This window comes from Callithrix jacchus, chromosome 8, assembly GCF_049354715.1.
Source record: "Callithrix jacchus isolate 240 chromosome 8, calJac240_pri, whole genome shotgun sequence".
Taxonomy (NCBI): Eukaryota; Metazoa; Chordata; class Mammalia; order Primates; family Cebidae; genus Callithrix; species Callithrix jacchus.
In genome coordinates this window covers 135,710,451-135,732,953 of record NC_133509.1, presented here as the reverse complement: position 1 = coordinate 135,732,953, position 22,503 = coordinate 135,710,451, and the positions used below count along the sequence as shown (strand labels likewise).

The 22,503-nt window shown below is 54.6% G+C and overlaps 2 protein-coding genes across 5 annotated transcripts in view; one reads left to right on the top strand and one right to left on the bottom strand.

The window, feature by feature from the left end:
• The window catches only part of LOC100413948 (uncharacterized), a 37,433-nt gene extending 17,952 nt beyond the window's left edge, over nucleotides 1-19,481 (bottom strand). The window contains exons 1-6 of one of the 4 annotated variants that reach the window (XM_078335761.1): nucleotides 19,382-19,481; nucleotides 16,826-16,934; nucleotides 15,855-16,607; nucleotides 14,177-14,290; nucleotides 9,508-9,541; nucleotides 9,302-9,416 (exon numbers count right to left, since the gene is read on the bottom strand). In XM_078335761.1, the coding sequence (XP_078191887.1) occupies nucleotides 9,302-9,416; nucleotides 9,508-9,541; nucleotides 14,177-14,290; nucleotides 15,855-16,014 (423 nt within the window). In that variant the 5' untranslated portion in view covers nucleotides 16,015-16,607; nucleotides 16,826-16,934; nucleotides 19,382-19,481. The remainder of the gene's footprint in view (nucleotides 1-9,301; nucleotides 9,417-9,507; nucleotides 9,542-14,176; nucleotides 14,291-15,854; nucleotides 16,608-16,825; nucleotides 16,935-19,381) is intronic. The other 3 variants (XM_078335763.1, XM_078335762.1, XM_078335764.1) reach the window with 3 other exon arrangements.
• Nucleotides 16,384-16,913, top strand: LOC144577475 (uncharacterized). Its single transcript, XM_078335765.1, has 2 exons — nucleotides 16,384-16,609; nucleotides 16,822-16,913. Exons 1-2 carry the CDS (start codon nucleotides 16,384-16,386, stop codon nucleotides 16,911-16,913), a joined length of 318 nt encoding a protein of 105 aa, XP_078191891.1.
• Nucleotides 19,482-22,503: the final 3,022 nt, after the last annotated feature.

Sequence of the window (22,503 nt, the reverse complement as noted above, 5' to 3'; positions counted from 1 at the left end):
ACCAGCCACAGAGCATCTTCAGTGGCAAGATTTGCCTTATATTTTCACTTGTTTTTTTTTTTTTTCCTGTTTTAATCGGGCAGCAGGCTGGGCCAAATGTGGTTCAGAATGCTGCGAAGATTTTAAGCTTTGAAAAAAGGTGACTTCAGAGGAACATCACACACCAGGGCCTATCAGCAGGTGGGGGCTGGGGGAGGGATAGCATGAGGAGAAATAGCTAAAGCAGGTGATGGCGTGGTGGGTGCAGCTAACCACCATGGCACGTGTACACCTACGTAATAAACCTGCATGATCTGCACATGAACCCTAGAACTTAAAGCACAATAAGAAAAGGAGAAAGAGTGACTTCAGCCATGTCAGACACGTATCATGACTCATTTGTCAAGACCCACAGGATGTGGCCGCAGAGAGTGAGCCCTAATGATGTGAACCAAGGCCTTTGGTTAATCATGTATCGGAGTTGCTCCATCGACAGGGACAAACAGAGCACGCCACACGGAGACAGCGTGTGAATGAGGGGAAACAGTGGGGACGGGGTCTGGGGGTCTCTGTACTTTCCCACCAATGTTTGTAAACTGAAAGCTACACAGAAAAATAAACAGTTCATTCATTTTAAAAATGTGTTCAATCAATGGCTTTTAAAATATGTTCACAGAGTCTACTTAAGGTTAGGAGGTGTCACAGAAATGTGACCTGTGACAGCCAAGGTCCCACCAGTGCAGCAAGATGGGTGATGGGGCAGCCAGGGGTTGGGCCAGGAGGAGCACAAGGCAAGGCTAAGGTCTTCAGATACCCTCTCTGGGGACTGTTTCCTGGGTTAGGCACAGGAGGAGGTAGGAAGCCAGGGGGAGACCATGGGATGCCCCCACAAAGCCACCCAGGAAACAGACAGGCCATGAGAGGGATCCGGGGCTGCTGAGAGAGGCAGAAGCCACAAACCACAGGTCCCTGCACTCTGGGAGCCTGCGACGGGCAATCACCTGAAGTCAGGAGTTCAAAACCAGCCTGGTCAACATGGTGAAACCCTGTCTCTACTAAAAATACAAAAGTTAGCTGGGTGGTGTACTCCCAGCTACTCAGGAGGCCGAGACAGGAGAATCGCTTGAACTTGGGAGGCGGAGATTGTAGTAAGTTGAGACTGCACCACTGCACTCCAGCCCGGACAACAGAGTGAGACTCCATCTCAAAAAAAAAAAAAAAAAACAGGTCCCAGGAGTCCAGTTGCCTGCCCCTCTGTGGGTCTTTGAGGGACTCCCAAAGCTGCCTGTCCCCAGGCCTCTCAGGGACCTCTCCAATCTCCACCCCTGCTGCCTCTGCCTCTCTACTCCCAGTCGGTCTCTAGCCGGGACGTCCCAGCCAAGACACAGGAGATACTTCTTGCCTCCAAACCCTCCCAAGAACTCCATCCCCAGCCTTGCCCTCCATAAACGCTGTTTTGCTATAACTGGTTATATGATAACCAAGAACAAGTCTTAAAGTAAGTGTTAGTGATGCAATCATTGGTGCACAGGTGCCTGAGGGGCAGATTTCAGTGACCTAAAGGCTACCAGACCCACCACCCAAGACCGTTTCCCACCCTCCCTCCAAGACTGTGCATGGCTGGGGTGGCCTCTCACCATCGCCACGTCCTGACATGGCACAGAGACTCCAGATCAGGAACACACAGCAAGACCAAAGGCACTGCCATTTCCCACAGAACTCAGAGCCGGGTGCCTTGGTTTGCTGTTTTTGTTTTGCTCTTTTTTGTGTCTTTCATAGGAGCAGGGAAATCAGAAGCAGGAAGGAGCATCTGGGTTTTTTCCTGCTTCTGCTCCAGGGACCCCATGAACCCTCAGAGCCCCTGACTGTCCTTAATTAACTCTGTGTGCAGACCCCAGACTGCTCTGCTACAGTGAAGCCCCGGCCAATTCGGGCTTTGGTTTAAAAAGCTACGTGTGCCGGCTCCAAGCTTGTGTGACGTGTGAATAACGCAGCGCTGGGCTGGAATCTTAACAAATGTCAGAAAAGCTGCAGAGATGAGTCACCATCTAGAACCAAAGGAAAACACGAGGCCTCCTTCTAGAGTCCAGAGGAGTAACTGCTACAAGCATTTGATCGAAGACCTCCTGAGTGCGTGGATGCTCACGCCCCACGCGGAAAGTGCCGGTGAACACAGCAAAAACACGCTCTGCAGCTTAACACGATCAGAAAACTCTCGCTCTGCATCTGACGATTTTAAAAGTTACTCTTTTCTGGAGACAAACAGCACCTAATTGATCTGGCATGTCTTCGGTATAAATAACTTATGGCTGTTTCAAACAGAAAAGGACCGAAAAGGATGATTTTGATTAAAATGTTGATCTCAAGAAAGAGAGCCTGTCGTTACACAAATAATCAGCCTTGCCTCAGATCTCTACTTCCTACCTGTTGAGTAAATACCACCGTCTCATAACTTCCCCTGACAAATGCAAGCACCTTGCAGAGCTAATTTCCTGTACCTTTGTGAGGCCGAGGCCCTGGACATTACGGACCCATTTATGAAAATGGGAGAGGTAATTGGGACATCTTTTGAAATCATGTCCCCTCTCTCTCGCAGGCCCCCATCAGCCCTCTAATTTTACTTGGTCAGGTTACAGAGGATGTTTACATATGCCTCTTCCTGGAATTTCACCTCTTTTGCTTCAGGAGTGGGCAATTAGAGAGAATTAGGGCCTGTTTGGTGCCTGTTTACCGTTAATGGATGGAGCAGCGGAGGCAGCCTTGGGAAAGCAGTCTGCCCGTCTAATTGAAGCCGGCAATTTTTCGATTCCTCATTTCAGCTCACAGGTATTGTAGCAACCAAGGTCACAAAACAAAAGCTGAGCCCACCACAGTAATAGCCGGGTGCAGGCCCGACCAGAGGTTTTGTGAGCTGTTTATAACCGCACGCTGCAGCACAAAGGGAGAGCTGGAAATGTTTGCAGAGCTGAGTGGAAGACAGGCAGCCAGTGCAGCCCGGTGACTAATGACTTTTCCAGAAGTTGCCATCCTGCTGGCTTTTTCAGGAAGTTCTCAGCTGACCGGGCCACAGGGCCAACAGAGGTGTTGGCGAGGGTCTCAGGGCTCAAAAGGCACAGGGTGAGCCACGGGGTGGAGGACGAACATATCCTGGTTCTGAAGCTACAAGGCCAGTCTCATTACCCGAGAGTCACTCTACAGACCCAAAAGGTATTCCGGACCAGCCCAGTAGCCTGCCTGTTTGGAAAAAATGCCCCGTCAAACACGGTCGCTGCATCCTAACTCACAGGGAAGCCCCTGGGAACTTTCTTCCAGCAAGCGCTCTGACCACACTAATGACCTCAGTGACCATGACCCCCTGACCACACATGTCATGCAGGAGCTAGCAACTGGCAGGGGCCTCACCTCCAGGGTCTGCTGCCGGCACAGCGTGCAACTGTGGGCGAGGTTCCAGGCCTCTGAGATGTCTGGCTTCCCACCTCTAAAGCAGAGGGGTCAGTGGACCAGTGACCCCCAAAGTCCAAGCAGCTCCAAAGACCCAGCAAACGAACCGCAGATGAACTCCAGGGAGGCCTGAAGAAACCCCAAGACTGTGGGAGCACCAAGGCCACTCAGACCACTACGGGACTGAGGCCTAGGGGCTGGAGACGGGGGCCAAGGTCACACTCATAGTCAGGGATGAGCCAGGCTGTAACCATGTCTCTTGAAGACTGCTCCCAAATTGCTGGAGAGAGCTAAGAACTCTCTCCTCTGTCTACCTGACAAGTCCCAAGTAGCGACAGCCAGGAGAGTGGACACCCAGTCTGGACACTGGGAGACCTCCGTTCCCTCCTGAAATAGCACTGACCTCCCAGGCTCCTTCTTACTTGGATTATATGGAGAACTGACATTTTACAAATGAGGCTGGAAGCCAGCACCAGCAAAGTCAGTGACGGGCCAAGACCGACCTGGGCCCCCCTCCTGTCACAGCAGGGACTTTGCCCCAGTCCCTCCAGAGTGGCCCCACCCTTACAGCAGTCTGGGGCAGTCGTGATGCAAACAGTTTTGTCTAACCAAAGGGTCCCCTCTCTCGCAGCTGCCCACCGACACTACAGGCCGTGAGACCCCCTCCTCTCCTCCCTAACCGTCAAACAACAGCCCTGTGGATTTCTAAACCCCTACCCCCAAAGCGAATCACTCTCTGTGCAGTCCCAGGAGGGCCCAGAGAAAAGGCTGGAGCGGCAGATGGAGCAGTGGAGGCCAATGCAGCCGTGCAGTGAGCCTTCAGCCCCCCACTGTCCTCCTTCCCCAACTTTTCATCCTGGACCCCTCTCTCCTCGGCCCCATTCTGTCTCTTTGGCTGTATTTCGGGCAACAGGCCCAGGCTGATCTGATTCCCTTTGCTAAGAAACTTTCGACAGTCAATCCCGAGAATCTGAGAGCGTGAGCATCCCAGGGTCGCGTGAACTCGGTGGCTTGTTAAGTGCGTCATTGTGCAGCCTTGGAGCTCCCGACGCACACACAAGGGCAGGGGCCCCACGCAACCCCTGGGAGGAACACACACACACTCCGTTTCGGGGGAAGGTAATTGACGTTTTCTTCTTTTCTTCTGAAGAAAAGGCACCTTCCATTGAAAGGGCGCATTCACAGAACCTGGGAAAACTCATCTGCGCTCAGCCCTCCCAATTATCCCCAGGTGGCTGTTCCCCACGGGGGGCTCCCCCACATTCCTCTCTGCCGAGCCTTTGTTTCCATCTGAAACGGCTCTGGGAGCTCCCAGGCTAAGAGTCTCCTCCTTAAGCCCCTGCCAAAGACCCTATTCACGGCTGAGAGTGGAGGCCAGCTGAAGGTGGTGGGCAGCCTTCCTTTCTCCCAGGGTAGGGGACTTAAGAACTCTCCATCTAGATTTATTTTTAAGCCCAAAGAAATTGGAGAGCAATTAAGAAAGTCAGGGCTACACCCTCTGCCCCCGTCCTCTCCCGCAAAGAACTCCTCTGTCACACACAGCCCCTCGCATTGGGAGGCCCAGGGCGGCCCTGTGACCCAGCACCTGCTCTGTATACGGGCAGCCCACCATCGCCAAGGGCTTGGGGGTGACGGGAGCTGAGAGGACAGACAGAGATATGTCCCGAGTCCTTGTCACAGTTTGTCCTGAGTAAAGTGACCACAGTGTTCTATGGTGAGGATGGGGGCCCGGGCCCTGGCCTCAGGACCTGACTCAAACCCTGAAGGCCCTAGGAATTCCAGCTCTATGGACACCTCAAAAGTGGGCCTTGCCAGGCGCGGTGGCTCACGCCTGTAATCCCAGCACTTTGGGAGGCCGAGGCCGGTGGATCACAAGGTCAAGAGATCGAGACCATCCTGGTCAACATGGTGAAACCCCGTCTCTACTAAAAATACAAAAAATTAGCTGGGAATGGTGGCACATGCCTGTAATCCCAGCTACTCAGGAGGCTGAGGCGGGAGAATTGCCTGAACCCAGGAGGCGGAGGTTGCGGTGAGCCAAGATCGCGCCATTGCACTCCAGCCTGGGTAACAAGAGCGAAACTCCGTCTCAAAAAAAAAAAAAAAAGAAAGAAAGTGGGCCTCTCGGATAAGGGGTCCCTCCACGACCATTGGATCCAGCTGGTGTTGGGACCCCTCTCCTGGCAGGGCTCCTGGGAGAAGATACAGTGGGCGAGGGGCCACGTGCTCCTCACCAGCGCCAAGGGCCCCCCCACACTCCCACCTTTCCTGTCTCTGAAACACTGACCCGATGCGTTCCAAGGAGGCAAGCCTGTTCTGTGGCTCCATTTCCTTAGACACCCCCAAGAACCTGTGGGCAGCCCAGGCATGGACGCCTTGTCTGAATGGGGCATCACAGCCACAGCCTCTCCGTCCCCAGAGTCATCCTTCTCCTTGCCAGTCTGGGAACCCCACATTTGAGAGGCCTCATTTTGAAAGGTAAAACTCTTTTCTAGACTTTTCCATCTGCTCAAATTGGGCATAGGAGACCAGGCTAGACATCCTTATTCCTCCTTTGGGAGAGGCACAGGGCTCAGAGAAGCATCGGGGAGGGGGAAACAGTCCTTGGGACAATTCACAACTCATTAATTCCAGTCTCCTAAAAAGAAGCCGCCCCCAGAGACCCAGGGCTTTTCCACTGAAGCTCACAATGCCCCCTGCCCTTTAACCCTTTTCGGACCTGAATCTGTCTCCCTGCACACCCCCTTCTGTGGAAAGCTCCCTTCCCCTTTGCAAGGAAAAATTCATTAGCAAGCTCATTAAAGACGGGTAAATTTTCTTTTCCATTCTTTCTGGAAGTCAGATTGCTCATAAAAAAACACATTTACGTTATTTCATGTAAATGAATGAATAAGAAGTCCATGCATCCTGTTGCCCCTAAGTCTTGCTGAGTCTTGACATTATTTGGAGAAATGTACTTGGAAAGACATTTGGGGTTTGGATCACAACTCAGGAGGCAGGAGGTCAGGGGTCCTACAGGCAGCCACGAGCAACTCGCAGGTGAGAGAAGGTGGGGGCGAGGGAGCAAATGAGGGGCTGTTTTCTTCCTTTCCGTGAGCTCAGGCCTGAGCCAGCCTTTGGTAGCAGGTGGAAGAGGAGAGCCAGTTTCCAGACCAGACCACCATCTTCACCCTGACACTTGCACCACCCAGAAGAGTCCCACTAGAGACAGCCCCCCAGGAACCACTTAGCCCTATGACAAATGCCCAGATATCCCCCACCGCCCTCCACCGCCGTGACAGGATCCTCTGTGGCTCACTGCCTGCTCAGTCAGGGTCTTGTCTCCACCCTGTATTGCTCAGGCATTGGCCAATCCATCAAAATACATGGCCAGGAGCGGTGGTTCACGCCTGTAATCCCAGCACTTTGGGAGGCTGAGGTGGGTGGATCACAAGGTCAGGAGTTCGAGACCAGCCTGGCCAATATGGTGAAACCCCATCTCTACTAAAAATACAAATATAGCTGGGTGTGGTGGCGGGCACCTGTAGTCCCAGCTACTGGGGAGCCTGAGGCAGGAGAATCGCCTGAACCCAGGAGGCAGAGGTTGCAGTGAGCTGAGATCGTTGCCACTGCACTCCAGCCTGGGCAACAGAGTGAGACTCCCTCTCAAAAATAAAAAAATATAAATAAATAAAATAGAATGTTCCTGAAAATGATCACGTCTTTCAACACTTAATAACAGCCTTTCAGCAGTTCCCGAGAGGCTCATCGGCGAGGCTGATGTACTATGTCACATTTCAACTTCTTTAGCTGAGAATGTGGTATATGTTTACCTATTTTCTACCTCATGACACACAAAATCCCAAATACATGTTTCCTGAGACTGAACACTCATGAGCACCTGAAATAGAACTCAGTGCAAAGACGGTTCCCTTTCAACTCCTGAGAGCCAGGGGCTGGCAAAGTGCGGTCCTGTCTGGGCCTCGTCTGTTTGTCCCGGCCTTCACTCTGACTCTGCTCCTGGGCTTAGTCCTCCTTGGGAAAGTCCTCAGGTGTCCTTGAGAAATGAGTTCCGGAGCCGAGGGGATCTGGTTCAGACCAGCTACGCAAATGCATTCTCGGAAGCCTGGGACACATCCCCCCAGGAGCCCGGCATCCTGCCCTGTGCAAAGCTCCCCTCCCAGGCCTCTTCTCCACATCACTGTGTTTGCAGGTGGCTCAGCAAATGCTAGCCTTGGAGTAAATGTCACAGGGCAGAGTGTTCCTGGGCCCCTCCCTGGGTTTAGCCCTGGGCACACACTGCCCCCGTCTCTCCAGGCTGAGGGGCTCTCCAGAGAGCAGAAGCAAGCAGACAAAGGCAACAGCCCAGGTCAGAGCGCCTCTGCCCCCTCTGCCTCCGCTGCCAGATTTGTTTAAAAATAATATCCCCATCCTATTTCAATTTCAGGGGAGAAGGGCAGGGCTGCAGAAGAGCTGTCTCCAAATCCTCTGTTTGATTAAAGAGCATTATGGAGGTTGCGCTGGAAACCGGAGACTCTGCGGGGTGGGGGGCCGGGGCGGCACACGGGCTGCAATGTTTGGAGGACTGGAGGCTGGGCGTGGCCCGGCGTGCCACTCTGCTCCTCCACTTCCCTCAGGAACCCCATGTGTGGGTATCTGGGGGGAGTATGGGCATCTGGGCCAAGGACAGTGCTACCGCTCACTCAAGGCTCCATAAATGTCAGGTGACACTGAGCCAGCCTCACCCCACAGTTCAGACCTTTCTCAGCGCCCACCCAGGGCCCCTGGGAAGCCTTACTGTACTCATTCATGCCAGTGGCCACCCCAGGGGCATCAGATATAAAGGATATCGAGAGGCTGACACTGTCCCCCAGGGCAGCTGGCTCTAAAAACACCCCATCGCCCTGAGTGAACCATGGGCTGCTCAGTCCCTGGGACCCCGGAAAGGAAAAGTGCCCGCTGCTAGGCCTCCGCTCTTCCTGCCGGCCCAGCCTTCACCCCAGCATGGCCGTCCAACATGCAACCCTGAGCCCCTGCCCCCCATGCCACTTTGCTTGGCTGCCGTGCAAGCCACTTCACTGCATGGCTGCTCCCAGGGCACCCAACTAGACCCTCTGGTCTTCAGTGCAAAGCCCAGCCTCAGGCACCCCAAACGAGCCCAAGCCCATGCCCTAGCCAGCTCCCAGGTGCATCTTGAATGAGTAAACCACAAGTAAACACATGCGCGAGTGAACACTGTGGCTCCAAGCCCTGTGGCTCCAATCCCCGTGGCTCCAATCCCCTGCTCTCTTCCTCTCTACCATTGCTGATTTCCTTTAAACAAACAAAAACATTCCCATCTCATTGCAATTTCAGGGGTGAGGAAAGGAGGCCAAGAGAAGAACTTGCTGCAAAGCCACTATTTGATTAAAGGACATTATCGAAGCCTCATGTGTGAGAAACCACGATTCTCACAGGGCTGGTGGGAAGAAACGTCTTCCCAGCTGAGGAGCAGCAAGCATTCCCACTTCCTCCTATGTGAGCAGGTCCGTGGGCCGGGAGTGGGCCCGGAATGCACCCTGCATCCCGTGTGCCACTATGTCCAGCAAGGTACTGAGGACTCCTGTGTGCTGGCCCCAGCTGTTCTCGGGAGTCTGCCGTGGAGGTGGAAGCATCCCACTTACTGTCGCTGGCCCACAGCATGCCATCGGCCAGGGTGGACGCCCACACGTGCTGGTGGGGGTGGTGAGGCTCTCCACTCCAGGCAGCTGTCAGGCCCCCAGACCTCCGGGGCTATGTGGACAGGATTCACCTTGGTAGTTTGCCCCCTCCCCAGATTAAATGCTGACACTCTTGAACAGAGAGGAGAGACATGAACTGACCCTAATAAAATCCTGCTGTCTCAAGAGAGCAAGAAACTCACCCCAAACCAGGAAGAAGGAAGGCTCGGGTCCGGGGTGGTGGGTCCCATCAGGGGCGCTTCCTCCACTTCCATCTGCAGCTCTTCAGCTGATTCAGCCAGGCCACGGCCCACGTAGCTTGGGGAAGGGCAGAGAGTTAGGATCATGGCAAGGCAAGCACCCCGGAAAAGCCACACATGCCCGAGACAGACACAGGGCAAGGCCTCACCTGCAGGTTGCTCTCCAGTGAAGTGGAGTGACTGCTGGGGGCAATGACAGGAAATGGTCCAAAGAAGCAATAGCCCGGGCTAAGGGCAGCCCCAAACCCAACACTGAGTGGGGAGCCCGGGACTCTGGGGGCCATGTCGGGGGCATAGGCAGGCAGGGGCAACACCCACCAGGGCCTGATCACGAGGGGTCTCTGGTACAGGACATGTCTGTCCTCAGCCCTGAAGCCAGGCCCACAGGAGAAGGCATTGGAGGACGCTTGGCAGGAGATGGAGACTCCAGAAGGGGCTTGTGGGGGCACTGGGTACCTGCTGGGAACAGGCAGCTGGAGAGGGAGAGGCTCCCAAGGCAGGGAGCGGGGCGGGGGCGGGGGGGTAGTCAGACCACAGGAGGGCCCAGTGACCACAGGTATGGGCTTGGCAGAGAGAACAAGCCAGAGGGCTGCACAACTAAGCCCTGGAGCCCAGGGACTGAGGCAGAGAAGAGGAGATGGGCCTGCGAGCAGAATGCTTGGTGAGTAAGGAACCTGGCCGCTGGAGAGCCAGCTGAGCCACCAGGGAGAGAAGCAACCAGATGGGCAAAGGCAGAGCCTGCAGACGCACCCTGGAGTTTTCCCCGCTGGTCCCCGGCATGGGATGCCGGCCTCAGCAGCTGTTAGAGGGTCAAGGAGCTGGACCAACCCCCGGGGGAGGAAAGCATCACGGCAAGGGAAGGGTCGAAGTCACGACCGCACCTCGAGAGGGAGACCTGTGGCCAAAGCCCGGGGGCACACACTACCGCTGTTCCCATGCCCACATTGGTCCTGAGACTCAGGCCCTGGGGTCCAGAACAGCTCAGCATCAGGAATGGGGCAGGGAAGGCCGAGAGGGAGGACGGGCTGGCTCCCACCAGAGCAGAGCCCTGGCGATGGCTGAAATCTGCCCTCACACCCTCCGGCCTGCCCTCCATGGAGCCGGAGAACAGGCTGCTCCAGCCGCTGGGGCGACCCCCCGGCCTGCCCTCCTGGGATGCAGAGGCCATCAAGGGATGCGCTACGGTGACAGGTGCCCAGGCCAGAGCCAGGGCTGTGGGCTTGCTCAGTTAGGATCAACTGTTGGATGACGGAATGGCCGCGCGAGTAAATGCAAGGACGCGACCAGCAAGGCCCCCGTTCAAATGGGGCAGGGGTCGGAAGCTGCCCACACCCCTCCGGGAAACGAATCCACCCTGCACCCTTTTCACCTGGAACTCCTCGCATGGCCCACCTAGTGGCTCAGCTGCGGTGGTCGAGTCCTTTCATTCAGTCGCCTGGAGAAACCAACATCCCACATACTCTAACTGAGCCCCATTCTGTGCCAGGCTGGCGCTGGGACACCCTGAGGAGGTGTGGGGCTGTGGGGCTGGCCAAGGGCATCCTAGGAGGGCCAAGTCAGGAATTGGGAAGGGAGAGAAGGAGACATTGAGAGAGGATAGAGAAGGCAACAAGCAGAAAAAGCATTTGGCTCTTAGAGGAATCCAGTGGGGACACTCCCTGGCCATGCGCCTCCTTTCCCATCTGTCTAAGCTGCATCTTCCCCGTTTCCAGGAGATAACTTTGATGGCTCAAGGGATGTTATGGGATGAGCAGGCTCTGGGTCAGAGGACCAACAAGGGAAGCCAGCCAGGCCCCTGGACTGAAGAGTTGGGGCAGGGCTCCCTGTGCACAGGTGACTGAGTACTACGTCCTCTCAAGGCACAGACCTGCCCCTGCTGGCTCTCAGGTGCCCCAGAAACAAGTAGCCAGGTTAAAGGTACCACCCCTACACTCAAGGGAGCAGTGAGACCCCTCTGCCAATGCCTCGGAAAAGTCCAGAGACCCAAGCAGGATGGGGATGTGGGGGGATAACTTTTGAAAGTTTATTGGCCCAGCACTGTGGCTCACGCCTGTAATCCCAGCACTTTGGGAGGCCGAAGTGGGCAGATCATGAGGTCAAGACATCAAGACCATCCTGGCCAAAATGGTGAAACCCCGTCTCTACTAAAAATACAAAACTTGGCTCTGGGTGGTGGGGCGCTCGCCTGCAGCCTCAGCTACTAGCGAGGCTGAGGCAGGAGAATCGCTTGAAACCAGGAGGCGGAGGTTGCAGTGAGCTGAGATCGTGCCACGGCACTCCAGCCTGGTGACAGAGCGAGACTCTGTCTCAAAAAATTAAAAATAGAAAGTTTGTTTCTCTGTAGGAGGAACTGCAGAGAACCTGCCCGGGGCCAGCTGATTTCTTCCAGACCCTCTCCAGGCTCGCAAATGTCTGCAGGGTTCCTGGAGTACGGCTTCGGGTCCTGTATTTGAGGGTGAGGATTCTTCATTACTATTGAAAGTATTCTCATCTAGAAACGTCAGGTGTGCTGTTTTTCTATTCTCCAACAGCTACATGGGAGGGGGCTGGGTTTTCATGTGATCTCAGTTTCAGAGGTCTACACCCCAGTCCACCCCAGTCCCAACGCTCCCCTAGACAGAGTGGGTCACTGCGAAAGTCTCGCCTTGACAAAAGGGCTGGAGGATGGCCTCAGGCTTTTGCTCCAGCCGGCCAAGGGGAGATCTTTCCTCATTCTTTTTTCTGGGATGCTGGGCTAGAGTTGGTTTTGCTAACTTGGAAAAAGTATCCAATTTTAACTCACGATGTCAGAGAACCTTTAGCCAACAGATTCACTAAGTAAAGTCCCTTAAGGTTTCAAGGAATATCATTTTCTTGCTCTCACTTCCTCCCTTATACCCTAGTTTTTTTCCATTTGGCTGAAGGTCCGACTGGAGCCTAAGGTTTAATTGGAGTGATCTAATCATGATTGATCTGCCTTGGGGTGAGAAACACCCAGATCGAGGGACAAATAAGCGAATGATTCAGACTCGGGACACACCTGCTCTAAAGACATCAGTGGGCTCCAGGAAGCTCAAAGATCAGGACACGGAGGATGAGGGTTCAGGCAGGGCACAGGACACATGGGTGAGCGTGGTAAGAGGCCAATCAGAACACAAGTTCTGACACCAGATGTGAGTTTTAATCTCCTCTCTGCTGCTTGATCCTGACAAATCACTAGCCCCCGCCTGCACCCCAACTTCATCAGTATGAAGTCAAACCTGAACCCCAAACTATGCTCTTAAGGGGGCCCTCTGGGATGCCAACATTCACTTCTTCACCTGGCTGGGGATTCCACGGGTATTCACCCTGTGGTCACTCCCCTAGGGCTATGCCTAGCAGTTAGTGCTTTCCTACCACTGGTTAATCTTGAGTGAGTTTTGGGTGTCCTCCGTGGGTCCTGAGAGGACCCCCTCATCCTCAGCTCTTGGAGAGCGAATGGCCAGTTGCATCTGCACGAAGGATCAAACAAAGCAGCTTTCTACCATGGAATTCTGTCCACAGCCCCTTTCCCCAAGCTGCCTGCCACTTTCAACCCCACTGAACGGACTTCACACTGGGACAGAGGCAAAGACTTAAATGAGGAGCAAAAGAAACGTCAGCTCCGGCACCAAAATTAGAAGTGTCGCTTAAGAAGCCACGCCGCCCCTGCCCGGCGATGGCCAGTTCACCTCATGATGATAATCAGTGTGTTTTTCCTTCACAGACAAAGAAGGCTCCTTATGCGACGAATATTGGAATCCAGCAGCTAACCTCATTAACGTCTGCTGCCTCTTCCTTCGACAAGGCCTGAGATTAGCCTGTGTTCATTAAGGGAAAAGGGTGGAAAGTGGAATAAAACTGAAAAACACCGCCGGGGTAAGGGGGAGGGGAGGCCCTTTTCTGTTAGCCATTCATTCACTGAAATACTCCGGGTACCGTCGGGGGAGTTAATCACCAGCCGAGGGGATGGTGGGGAGGGGCAGGGTTTACCAGGATGTGAGGGGTAAAGAGGTTAAACTCGATGGAAGAAGTGAAAAAACCAAAATAGGGTGATTTGATGTGAAAGCTTCCTGGGACTTGTCCTTGGGATAATCACTTTAAAACCTTCTTCCTGTTTGCTTTCTTTTAGCCAAACCGAACGTAAGGGGAAACCGCCTTTGGATGTGTTTTTGGTGGCTTTTAATATCTCTAAGCCTCCTTTTCTGACTTGTTTTCTCTTTAATGCCTTTGTTTCTCTCCTCCTGTCTGCCCTGCACACCCCACCGCCAACCCCTCTCCACTTCTTTCTTCTCTCTCTGGTCGCCCCGTGGGAACTTCATGTCTACAAAAATCTAGTGAAATCTCCAGTCGTATTTTCTCACGAATGCCTTATTGACTTTGCCTCAAAGTCCTTCAAACAGCACCTGGCGCTTACCTGGGAGACATCCCACCTGACCTGCCAGATAAAGATGACTAACCCTATTTTAAAAGTGAGATAAACCTGGCTTGGAAAAGTTTACCGACTCCAAGGTCGCAGCACCGAGCAGTTTAACTAGGACTCGAACCCAGATCAGTGACTCCTGACTCTGGAACCTGCTTCTTACTATGCTGTCTACACCCCGTACGGGGTCAGTCCCCCCCATGAGGGTGTCCTGGGTATGCAAGTTCCTAGGGGTGCTAAGAACGGGAGGAGGAGGAGCAGGTGTCTCTGTGAAGGGGAGTGTAAGTGCACAGGAGTGAACCGGCGCCGCAGAGACCTGTGACAGAAGGAATGGAAACGCGTCCTTGTGTCCATGAGTGGCAAACGTGCTGCGGGTTAAGCCACAGAAAAGTCTTTACCTTGGTGAGAGCCCTTCCACGGAGTAGAGCGAGTCAGGAAGCAGTGGGTTGAAGAGGAAATTGGAGGTGAGGAGGGAAGACAGCAAATGTGGGCAGGCCTTTCAAGAAGCTTGGCTGTGAAAGGAAAGACAGAGACTGTAGCGGCTAGAAAAGATGACAGCAGGGACCTGGGAGGCTCCAGGCTGCAGGCAGAGCGAAGTCAGAAATGCAGAGGGAAGCCTCTGGAGGAGGCTGGGGCTGAGGGAGGTACAATGCTTCCTCTGGAACTCAGGCAGTGGGGGCTCAATGGGCCAGTGAGGACACCTAACCTGCAAGCGCTTGACAGCCTCTGTTTCCCTGGGAGTGGCAGGCCGGCCCTGGCTCAGGACAGGGAGTTGTGAGGATCAAATGAATGGACGCTTGCAAAAAGTGACCGAAACATTCCCTGCCATTACTCACTGGAGAGCCCACTCGAATCTCACTGGGGCCTGGATTTTCACCAACCATAAATTATGTGTCCTGAACTTTAAGGATATAAAAACCACTGGTAAAAAGCTCCTGCCAGTCTCTGGAAGACAAAAGGTCCCCTCCTAATAGCCCGGATTAACTCAAAGCAGGTCTCCGCCCACTTCATTTGTCACCGTGCAAGTCATCCTCGCACCTCCATTTGCCACATAATCCAATCAGCGCCTTTCAGAGGCCGGGCGGCCATTGTCCGCAGCGAGTGGGATTTCTCTAAGGCAGCCCACGTAGTTTTTGTCTTGTCCGGACAAAACTGGTCGGTTTAAAGGGGGACCAAAGAGAGTGCTGGTCAAACCAGGACCCCAGTTAGGTTCCAAGAGCCCGTTTTCACGATCTTTGCATCAGATGCCTGGTGCGCTGCACATATTGTCGGTGCTCCAGAAAACGTTTGTTGAATTAATTCGCTTTTAGTTATTCTGGAATTTCTGAATGAACACAAATGTACATAGCACCTACCGGGTGCTGTTCTCACTAAGGCGGAATAGGCCTGGACATGGGAGCAAGGAGGGACAGCCTCGGGTGTTTAAGTAGCTTGCAATTTCCACAGCAATTTACAAAGCACTTTCATAGTACTTACAGCATTTGGTCTTCAAAAGCGCCCTGTGGGGTAGATACACCCGGGGGTGTGTGGTGGGGTGTGTGGGGGGGGGGGTGTATGTGTTTTCATCTCCATTTAGACCATGAAAGAAACTGAAACTTAGAGAAGTTAAGCGACTTGTTTAAGGTCACACCATTATTAAAAGGTGAAGCCAACGCATGGTACCAGCAGTGGGGCCACCCAGACCCCCAAGCCCACCCCAGGCAGCTGGGATTTCAAACAGACTGTCCCGTTGTCAAACGTTTGGTTTAAAACAAAAAGACTCTTAGTATAACTCTGGGACAGAGAGGAAGAGGGGGTGAGGGCAGCTACCATGGCACCCTGGGGCCAACTCAGACCCCTTCTCTTGCCAGCAATGTGACCAAATACTCACATCTTCCCCCAAGTTTCAGTTTCTTTAATGTAAATGTAAGTCCTCACAGGTCCTCTTTCCCTTTCAGCTTTTTTAAATTACACGAATCAATACTACCAAATGCATTGTCACCTGTCAGTTACATACACACAGTACATAAAAACCACATGTTCATGTCACATAGAAAGTGCTCTGGAAATGGCCACATGCATAATTCGTGTTCTTACTCAAGTCAGCCCGCCGGTGGTCTCTGCAAGCCCCTACCTGATGCAAGGAGAGCCCCGTGGACAAGGGCTGCCTGGAGTGCTGCTGGACAATAAACAGGATGAGTAAGACAAGCAAAAGGGGTGGGAAGGGACTGACCTGACAAACCTTTTCAACAAACATTTGCTGCTCACCTCCTCTATGCCAGATCCTGCCTGAGGCTTCTTTAACCTCATTTAATTCTCACAACAACCCTAGGAGGTTGCTCCCATCGACCCCATTCCCCAGAAAAGGACAGAAAGATCTCCAGAGAGGCAGGGCATGCCTTTGGTGATTCAGTAGCATGCTCATTCCAGAAGCCCACCCAGGGCCTTGGAGTTGCCAGCAAGATGCTGGTCAAGCCCTCGGCCCAGGTCCCCCTCCTGAGAAATTCCCAAAGGGATCCTTCCATTTAGGACATCGTAAGGGTGATGACAGAGACAGTCGAGAAAGACTGACACCCCCTTGGGGAGGGAAGCACTCCAGTTTGCTAGCAGGTGAACACAAGCAAAGATGTATAGGAAAGTACTCATAGAGTCAAAGCATGAACACAGCAAAGGTCAGGGCTTAACACCCAATGCCCCCTCACTAGGGCATCGGTTTAAGTCTTTGGGCAAGAGGGACAGCAGGCTGGTCAGTTCTGGTCCTCTTCATCCTTTGCCATCCTGGTCCTGGGGGTCTGTCAGTGGCTGCCTTGTATGCTGGTGGGATCCAGGAATCTGTGCTCCTAGTGCCCTCTGCAATTAATCAAAGGTTAGAGAACCTGCTTAAAAAAGTCGTGGCCTAGGTCATAATTACAAGTTAAGTTACTTCATTATAATTAAAGCTGATTAGTTCAAGTTTAAAATTGTCTTTTAACTGCTAGTGGGTCTGGGGTTGGTGCAAGGACGGTGTGGGGTTGGGAGATTCTCCCCATCATGTTGGATATGAAATGATAGCTGGAGGGCTGAGGTACCGTGAGGTGTAGATGGGCAGCAGGCCCCTTGGCAGCAGCTCGGCATGGACAGTTGGTGGTCCTTGAAGACAAGGAGGTGGATGGATGATGTCATCCCTGAGGAGAGACCCTATGGCACGGGAGGGGGGCAAGTTAGAAACCATCTTTAAGACTTCTAATGGCCAGCACCGGAACAGCAGAGAGCGGAAGGGGGCAGGCAGAGCGACAGGCAGAGGAGTGGCAAAGGGGAGGAGTGAGCAAGGCGGTAGGGAGGGGCTGGGAGGGAAGAGGAAGGGGTATGCAGGAAGGAGGGAGAGGAAGGGGGGAGGAGGGAAGGGGAGGGGAAAAGAGAGATAAGGAAAATGAGGGGGGAGGGGGGAGGAAGGAAGAGGAACTATGAAAGAGGGAGGAGGGAGAAGAAACATAGGAAGGGGAGGAGGGACAGGGGAAACGAAAAAGGGCGGAGAGGAGAAATGGGAGGGGGAGGAGAGGAGTGGGAGGGGGTAATGATGATTTGATTGACAGGTCACAAGTGTTAGCTGTGTACGCGTGCGCAACTGAAAGCCCAGGGTAGCGGGGCAGGCACAGACCGCTAGGGGGCGCGCGGCCCTCACCCTGAACCCGGGAGCGCAGCCACCTGCGGCGCCCCCGCCTGCGCCTGGCGGGCCTGGACGGGCAGGGGGTGCCCAACAGGTCTTAGGCGAGGAAGGGCTGCACAGCCCACCCCAGACCACTGCACCAGGCCCCTACACCCCCTCGACGCCTCTCCAGCCAGCACCAGCCAGAGCCCACCTGTGGCCACCCAGCGCCTCCCACCCACGCCAGGGGTCTCTTGCACTCGCAACCACCAGGACCCCCACCCCAGAGGAACGTGGGCCCCCCAGCGAACCCGTGCCAGGCCCCTCCAGAGCGCTGCTTTGCCTGCGACTAGGAAACAGAGAAATCTCATCTCCCACCTTCGGCAATCCAATTAAACACATCTTCACTAAAGTCAAAAAGACCCAGTCCTCCAGACACCGCTGTCACCCATGTGGGTGGTCTCAGGACGAGACAGAACCTACGACATCGCTGGAAAGTAACGCAAAGGGGGCCACCCCGCCGCCCCCGCCTTCGCCCCCAGGTGTTGACATTGCGCCCCCAAAGTCGTGCCTCCCTCCTTCGCCACAGCAACAATTTCTAGACCCCGTGCGATGGCGCCTCACTGACCCTGTCGCAGCCTCTCTCTCCATCCTGCTCAAATGAGCAGCACCTTCCTAAGACCCCCGAAACCAAAAACCACTGGAAATCAACTAACGTGTGTCCGCGCGCCTCCAAGACATCCGAAGCCACGGCGCCAGGGCCGACCCCAGCCTCTGTGGCCGCTCCACGGTGAACCCGGGGGTCTCGAAACTGTTCCCCCTTGGGTAAATGAATCCAGGATCCTCCAGTGGATCCCTCGCCCGACCCCCTCCAGCAGGAGAACAAAGGCCACCTCCCCTCCCCACCCCGCCCCCCAAAATTCCGCAGTGACGCCAGCGCCCTCTCGCGGCCAGCCAGGAAACCTTCCAGAAACCTGCCACGTAGCCACCCGGCTGCGCCCCCACCAGGCCCGCCGGCCCAGGGTGGGAGGGGGCGTCCTGGGGGGCCTTGACAGGGACAAAGGAAACGGCAAAAGGCGACTTGACCAAAGGTCCAAGCCTGCAACACGTCAGGATTTTCGAGAGACCACCACGCAAGGCTGAAAAGACCCCCACGGCCCTTCCTCCCCAGCTCCCAGCGTCCATACCCCAGCAACACACCCCCTTTTCTGAATTTCTCTTCCCTCTTCTCAGATCCAAGGACACGGCCGTCTCTCATCTATTCTGCCTGTGCCCCCCGATCCCTCGCCCCCCTTGAGCAGGGACTGATCCTAGGGGGCTCCTGGCAGGTTTGCACTTGGGCGCCATCTCTCTCCACTGTGAAAGTGGCTGCTCAGGGCAGAACCAGATGATATCGGATAGAAATTGTACTCTACATTTTGCCTGGAGTCCACCCTGCACTAAACCTGTGTATTTGGATTTGGAATCCCTCGCCGAGAGGAACCTCCACTCCTCCCGCCCACAATCCACCAAAAACCTGGCCAACAACTGGCCAGGCGAATCCGCCCGGGAGACCCCTCCATTCGGGTGCTCCCCCCTAATTCATGGGGCATGCAGAAGGCTTCGCCGCCATATCTCCCACTATTAACGCAACTCTAGAGGCGCTCCCAATACAGAAAATCCGGGGTTCACCCCCCAGTGACTGACATACACCCGAATCCAAGAGGGGTTCCATCCGATTCCTCCTGCTCCTCTGAACTGAAGTCCCTACCACCCAGCCCGCCCTCAAGGACTGGACCTTTTCGAGAGGAGCCCTGACTTCCCCCCAGGAGTATGTGCCTCGAGATTTTCCTTCTGACAAATTTCGCTGGGGACGCTTGGGCACCAGACGAAGTGGCCGCCTCCAGCAGCAGGACCGGGATCCGGCTCTCGGCCTGTCCAAGAGGACAGAGCCCACCCTAGAGGGGGATGCAGTCTTCCTTCTGCACATCCTTTGCGGCAAGGATGGCCAACCACTCACCAGGTGAGGGATCCTCGCGTGGGCGCCCCAGCTCTCCCGAGGAGCCGCAGCCAAGGCCAGCGAGCCAAGGCGCGCTCCTTCTCCGCTCTCCGCCGTCTGCGCTAGTGGCTGGCTGGGTGGGGTTTATATGGAGGCGCAGAAGGGGTGGTCTCTGACGTCAGCGCATTCTGCTGCAATGCGCTCATTTCTCTAAAAGTGATTGGCCGGAAAAATGAGCCCCCCAGATTCTATGACAAATTGCTCTAGCCGCACCCAGATTGCAGCAAAGAAGGGAGGAAAAAATTCTGCCGCAGTGCCCCTGGCCGCCATGACCAACACCCTGTGGTCGCGGGTGCTTTTTCCCTGCGTGATCTCGGCTGGCCAGGCAGGGTGAATTCGTGCACAATGTGTGTGGGGAATCGCCCCAAGGGTTGGCGTCCTCCCGCGGCCGAGGGCCAAGGTGGGGCTGTCGGGGAGCAGATTCCACACCTGGCGGTTTCGGAACATCCATCAGAGGATGCGGGCTTAGCGAAAGAAAACGATGCTTTCTCTTACTGTTCAGGAAAATAAAATGCCCGGGTGACATAACTAGTTCCCAGATGTAAGCCGGAGGCTGTCACCCCCTCCCTGCCCACCCGTGCGTTTCTGACCGTTCTCTTTGAGACAAGAGAGACAGAGCTCCGAGTCTCCGAGTAAGAAAACCTGGCTTTGAGTCCTGGGCTCCAGCGCTTACAACTCGTGTACGCGGAACCCGCTATCCCCCTTCCTCTTCCTTCCTCTTCCAGGGGGTCTGTTTCCTCCACTTTAACGAGGGGCACCCCCCCACACACACACACACACACCAGGGTTGTAATAAGAATCCGGGCAGGAGCCGTGCCCTCTAAGGAAAGTACTTTTAGAGGACAGACTGTGTCCCATGTGCACTACCCCTCAAAGTTGGGGTGATCCCCCACGCATGCCCTTGGAAAGAGCCCCACCGACACCACCACCCCGGAAAGCAGGCAGCCACACATGTTGCGCCGAGCCCCGTCGCGGTCTCGGGCTCCGGGGCTGGTACACGAGCGTTAATCCCTAACAGGTGGGAGCCCTCGGCAGCTCTGCCCGGCTCTGAGTGCCAGAGCTTGCACGGCCGTCAATCAAATGTCCTCTCGCAAAGGTCAAAATGCTGTTGAAAGGGACCGAGGATCTATCTTAGGGTGACAGGTGGGTGGCAGCCGGGAGGACAAGCATGGAGTGCCGGGTAGCAGAAAGCGGGTGAGGATGAGCAAGGGGCCCCAGAGAGGACAACAGAGAGGCCCCCCCCACCGAGGGCATCAAGTCCGAACCGCTCCCCCGCACTTCTTTGGGGATTTAAGCGGCATCAGAGGGACCCCCCCCCACCCCACCCATGCCCAGCGGTCCTGCGAGGTGACTGTAAATCAGACGGGAGGCTCCAGGGCTGAAAGGAAGGAGAAAGGCTACTTCTATGTCCACGGCTAAGGACTACGGAGGTGAACAGTGACCGTGAGGTCACTAGAGAGCCTTGGGAGGGCGTGCGGGGGCCTCGATTTTGCGTAAACAGGCGCTCTGTTGGGGAGATGGAGGCGTGGGACGTTGGGGGCCTCGTGGGGTCCTGCTTTAATATGTCAGGTAAAGCGAGGGAGAAAGAAAACACCCCCCACACAGCCTGTGGAGTTGCCAGGAGCCCCAGGGACCACAGCCCCGGAAGCAGGCCTCGCACAGCAGAAACGCCCGCACCAGACACAGACGTCAAGAACGCTTCAAAAAATCATGGCTCCGAGCACCCGCGTCAACAGGAGAACGTTTATTAGCCACGGTATTAATAGCTAGGAAACAGCCGGAGGTGGCCGGGGCCAATCAGCAACGAGGAGCCCCTGTCGTCAGGCCCCCACGGCCAATCAGACGCCAGGAGGCCCAGTTGCTAGCCTCTCGGGGGCAGAGGCGAGGGGCGCGCATTGTCATGGGGCTCGCAGTTCAGCCCTCCGTGCGTGGGAACTGTGGTGGCCGCCAGGGAGCAACCGCAGCCTCGCACCCGGGGGCCCCGGAGGCTGTCGTACAGACAGTGCCAGCTCGCGTCAGCCCTGCAGCCCCAAGAGGATGCGAGTTGACGTTCTGGTGGAAGCCCCAGGCCTCGTTGGGGTGCTCCTGGAGCCCTTAAGATGGAGAAATTCCAGACACCCAATGTCCAGTCTCTCCCCTCGAGAGCTGGGGCCCCTGCAGGAAGTTGGGCCTCCCAGTGGGAAGCCAGCTTTTCTGGGCTCCCTGGCTCTTAAGTCTGCTCCTTCGAGGTTCGCAGTAAACCCCAGTCTTCTATTTCAGGGCCTTACTGACAGGCCAAGAAAAAAGACCCTGGAAATTATGGGTTTTCTACAAAGCACCGCGGGTTTGAATCCTGGCTCTGCTCCCTCCGTGCTGGGAGGCTGAGGTCCAGGCCCTCCCCCTCTCTGGGCCCCCTACTTCCTCATCTGGAAAAAGGAAAAACTTGGACAAGATGGTCCCCAAGGAGCCTTCCAGTCCTCCTTTGCTTGATTTGAATGTATACATCAGGCGAGTCAAATGTCTTCCAGAACATTCTGTATGACAGTAATTAGTATCAGGTGTATCCTGCAGCCCATGTGGTTACTTCATCATGCTGCTTTTCTTTCCATTGTATTTTATTTTAAACAGAACTCCATAGCAACATGTTTACCCTTCTGGTTTCCAGAAAGAAAAGAAAAGAAAGAGAGAAAGAGGAGAGAGAGAAAGAGAGAGAAAAAGAAAGGAGAGATGGACGTGGTAAGGCAAAGAGAAAGAAAAGACTTCTGCAAACTAATCTCCACTGAACACGGTTTAACCACAATTTAAAAAAATCCATATGTTTAAACGTTTTTGTTGGCTTTTCTGGAGCTCAGAACTTAACTTTTTAAATATTTATTGGTCCAAAGCAATGGAAGAAATTCTTGAAGGAGCCAAACCTATGGTAATGCTTGGATCTGAACTATTTCTCAATCTGAGCAATGCTATACATGCTTTCTTGCTCAAAAAGGCCATTCAGGGGCTCAGATTTGTATCTATAGGGGAAACAGACAAGGAAATCCAGGTTTGAGAAATGGAGCGCTTTCTGTGCATGCTGAAACCCAACTCTCCTGACATCCTGGAGGAGA

Excerpts from the sequence above, each read along its gene's own strand:
- LOC144577475 (XM_078335765.1), top strand. The coding sequence starts at position 16,384 with ATGTATAGGAAAGTACTCATAGAGTCAAAGCATGAACACAGCAAAGGT. Across the intron at positions 16,610-16,821 it reads CTGTGCTCCTAGTGCCCTCT|GTACCGTGAGGTGTAGATGG; the intron begins GCAATTAATCAA and ends TGGAGGGCTGAG.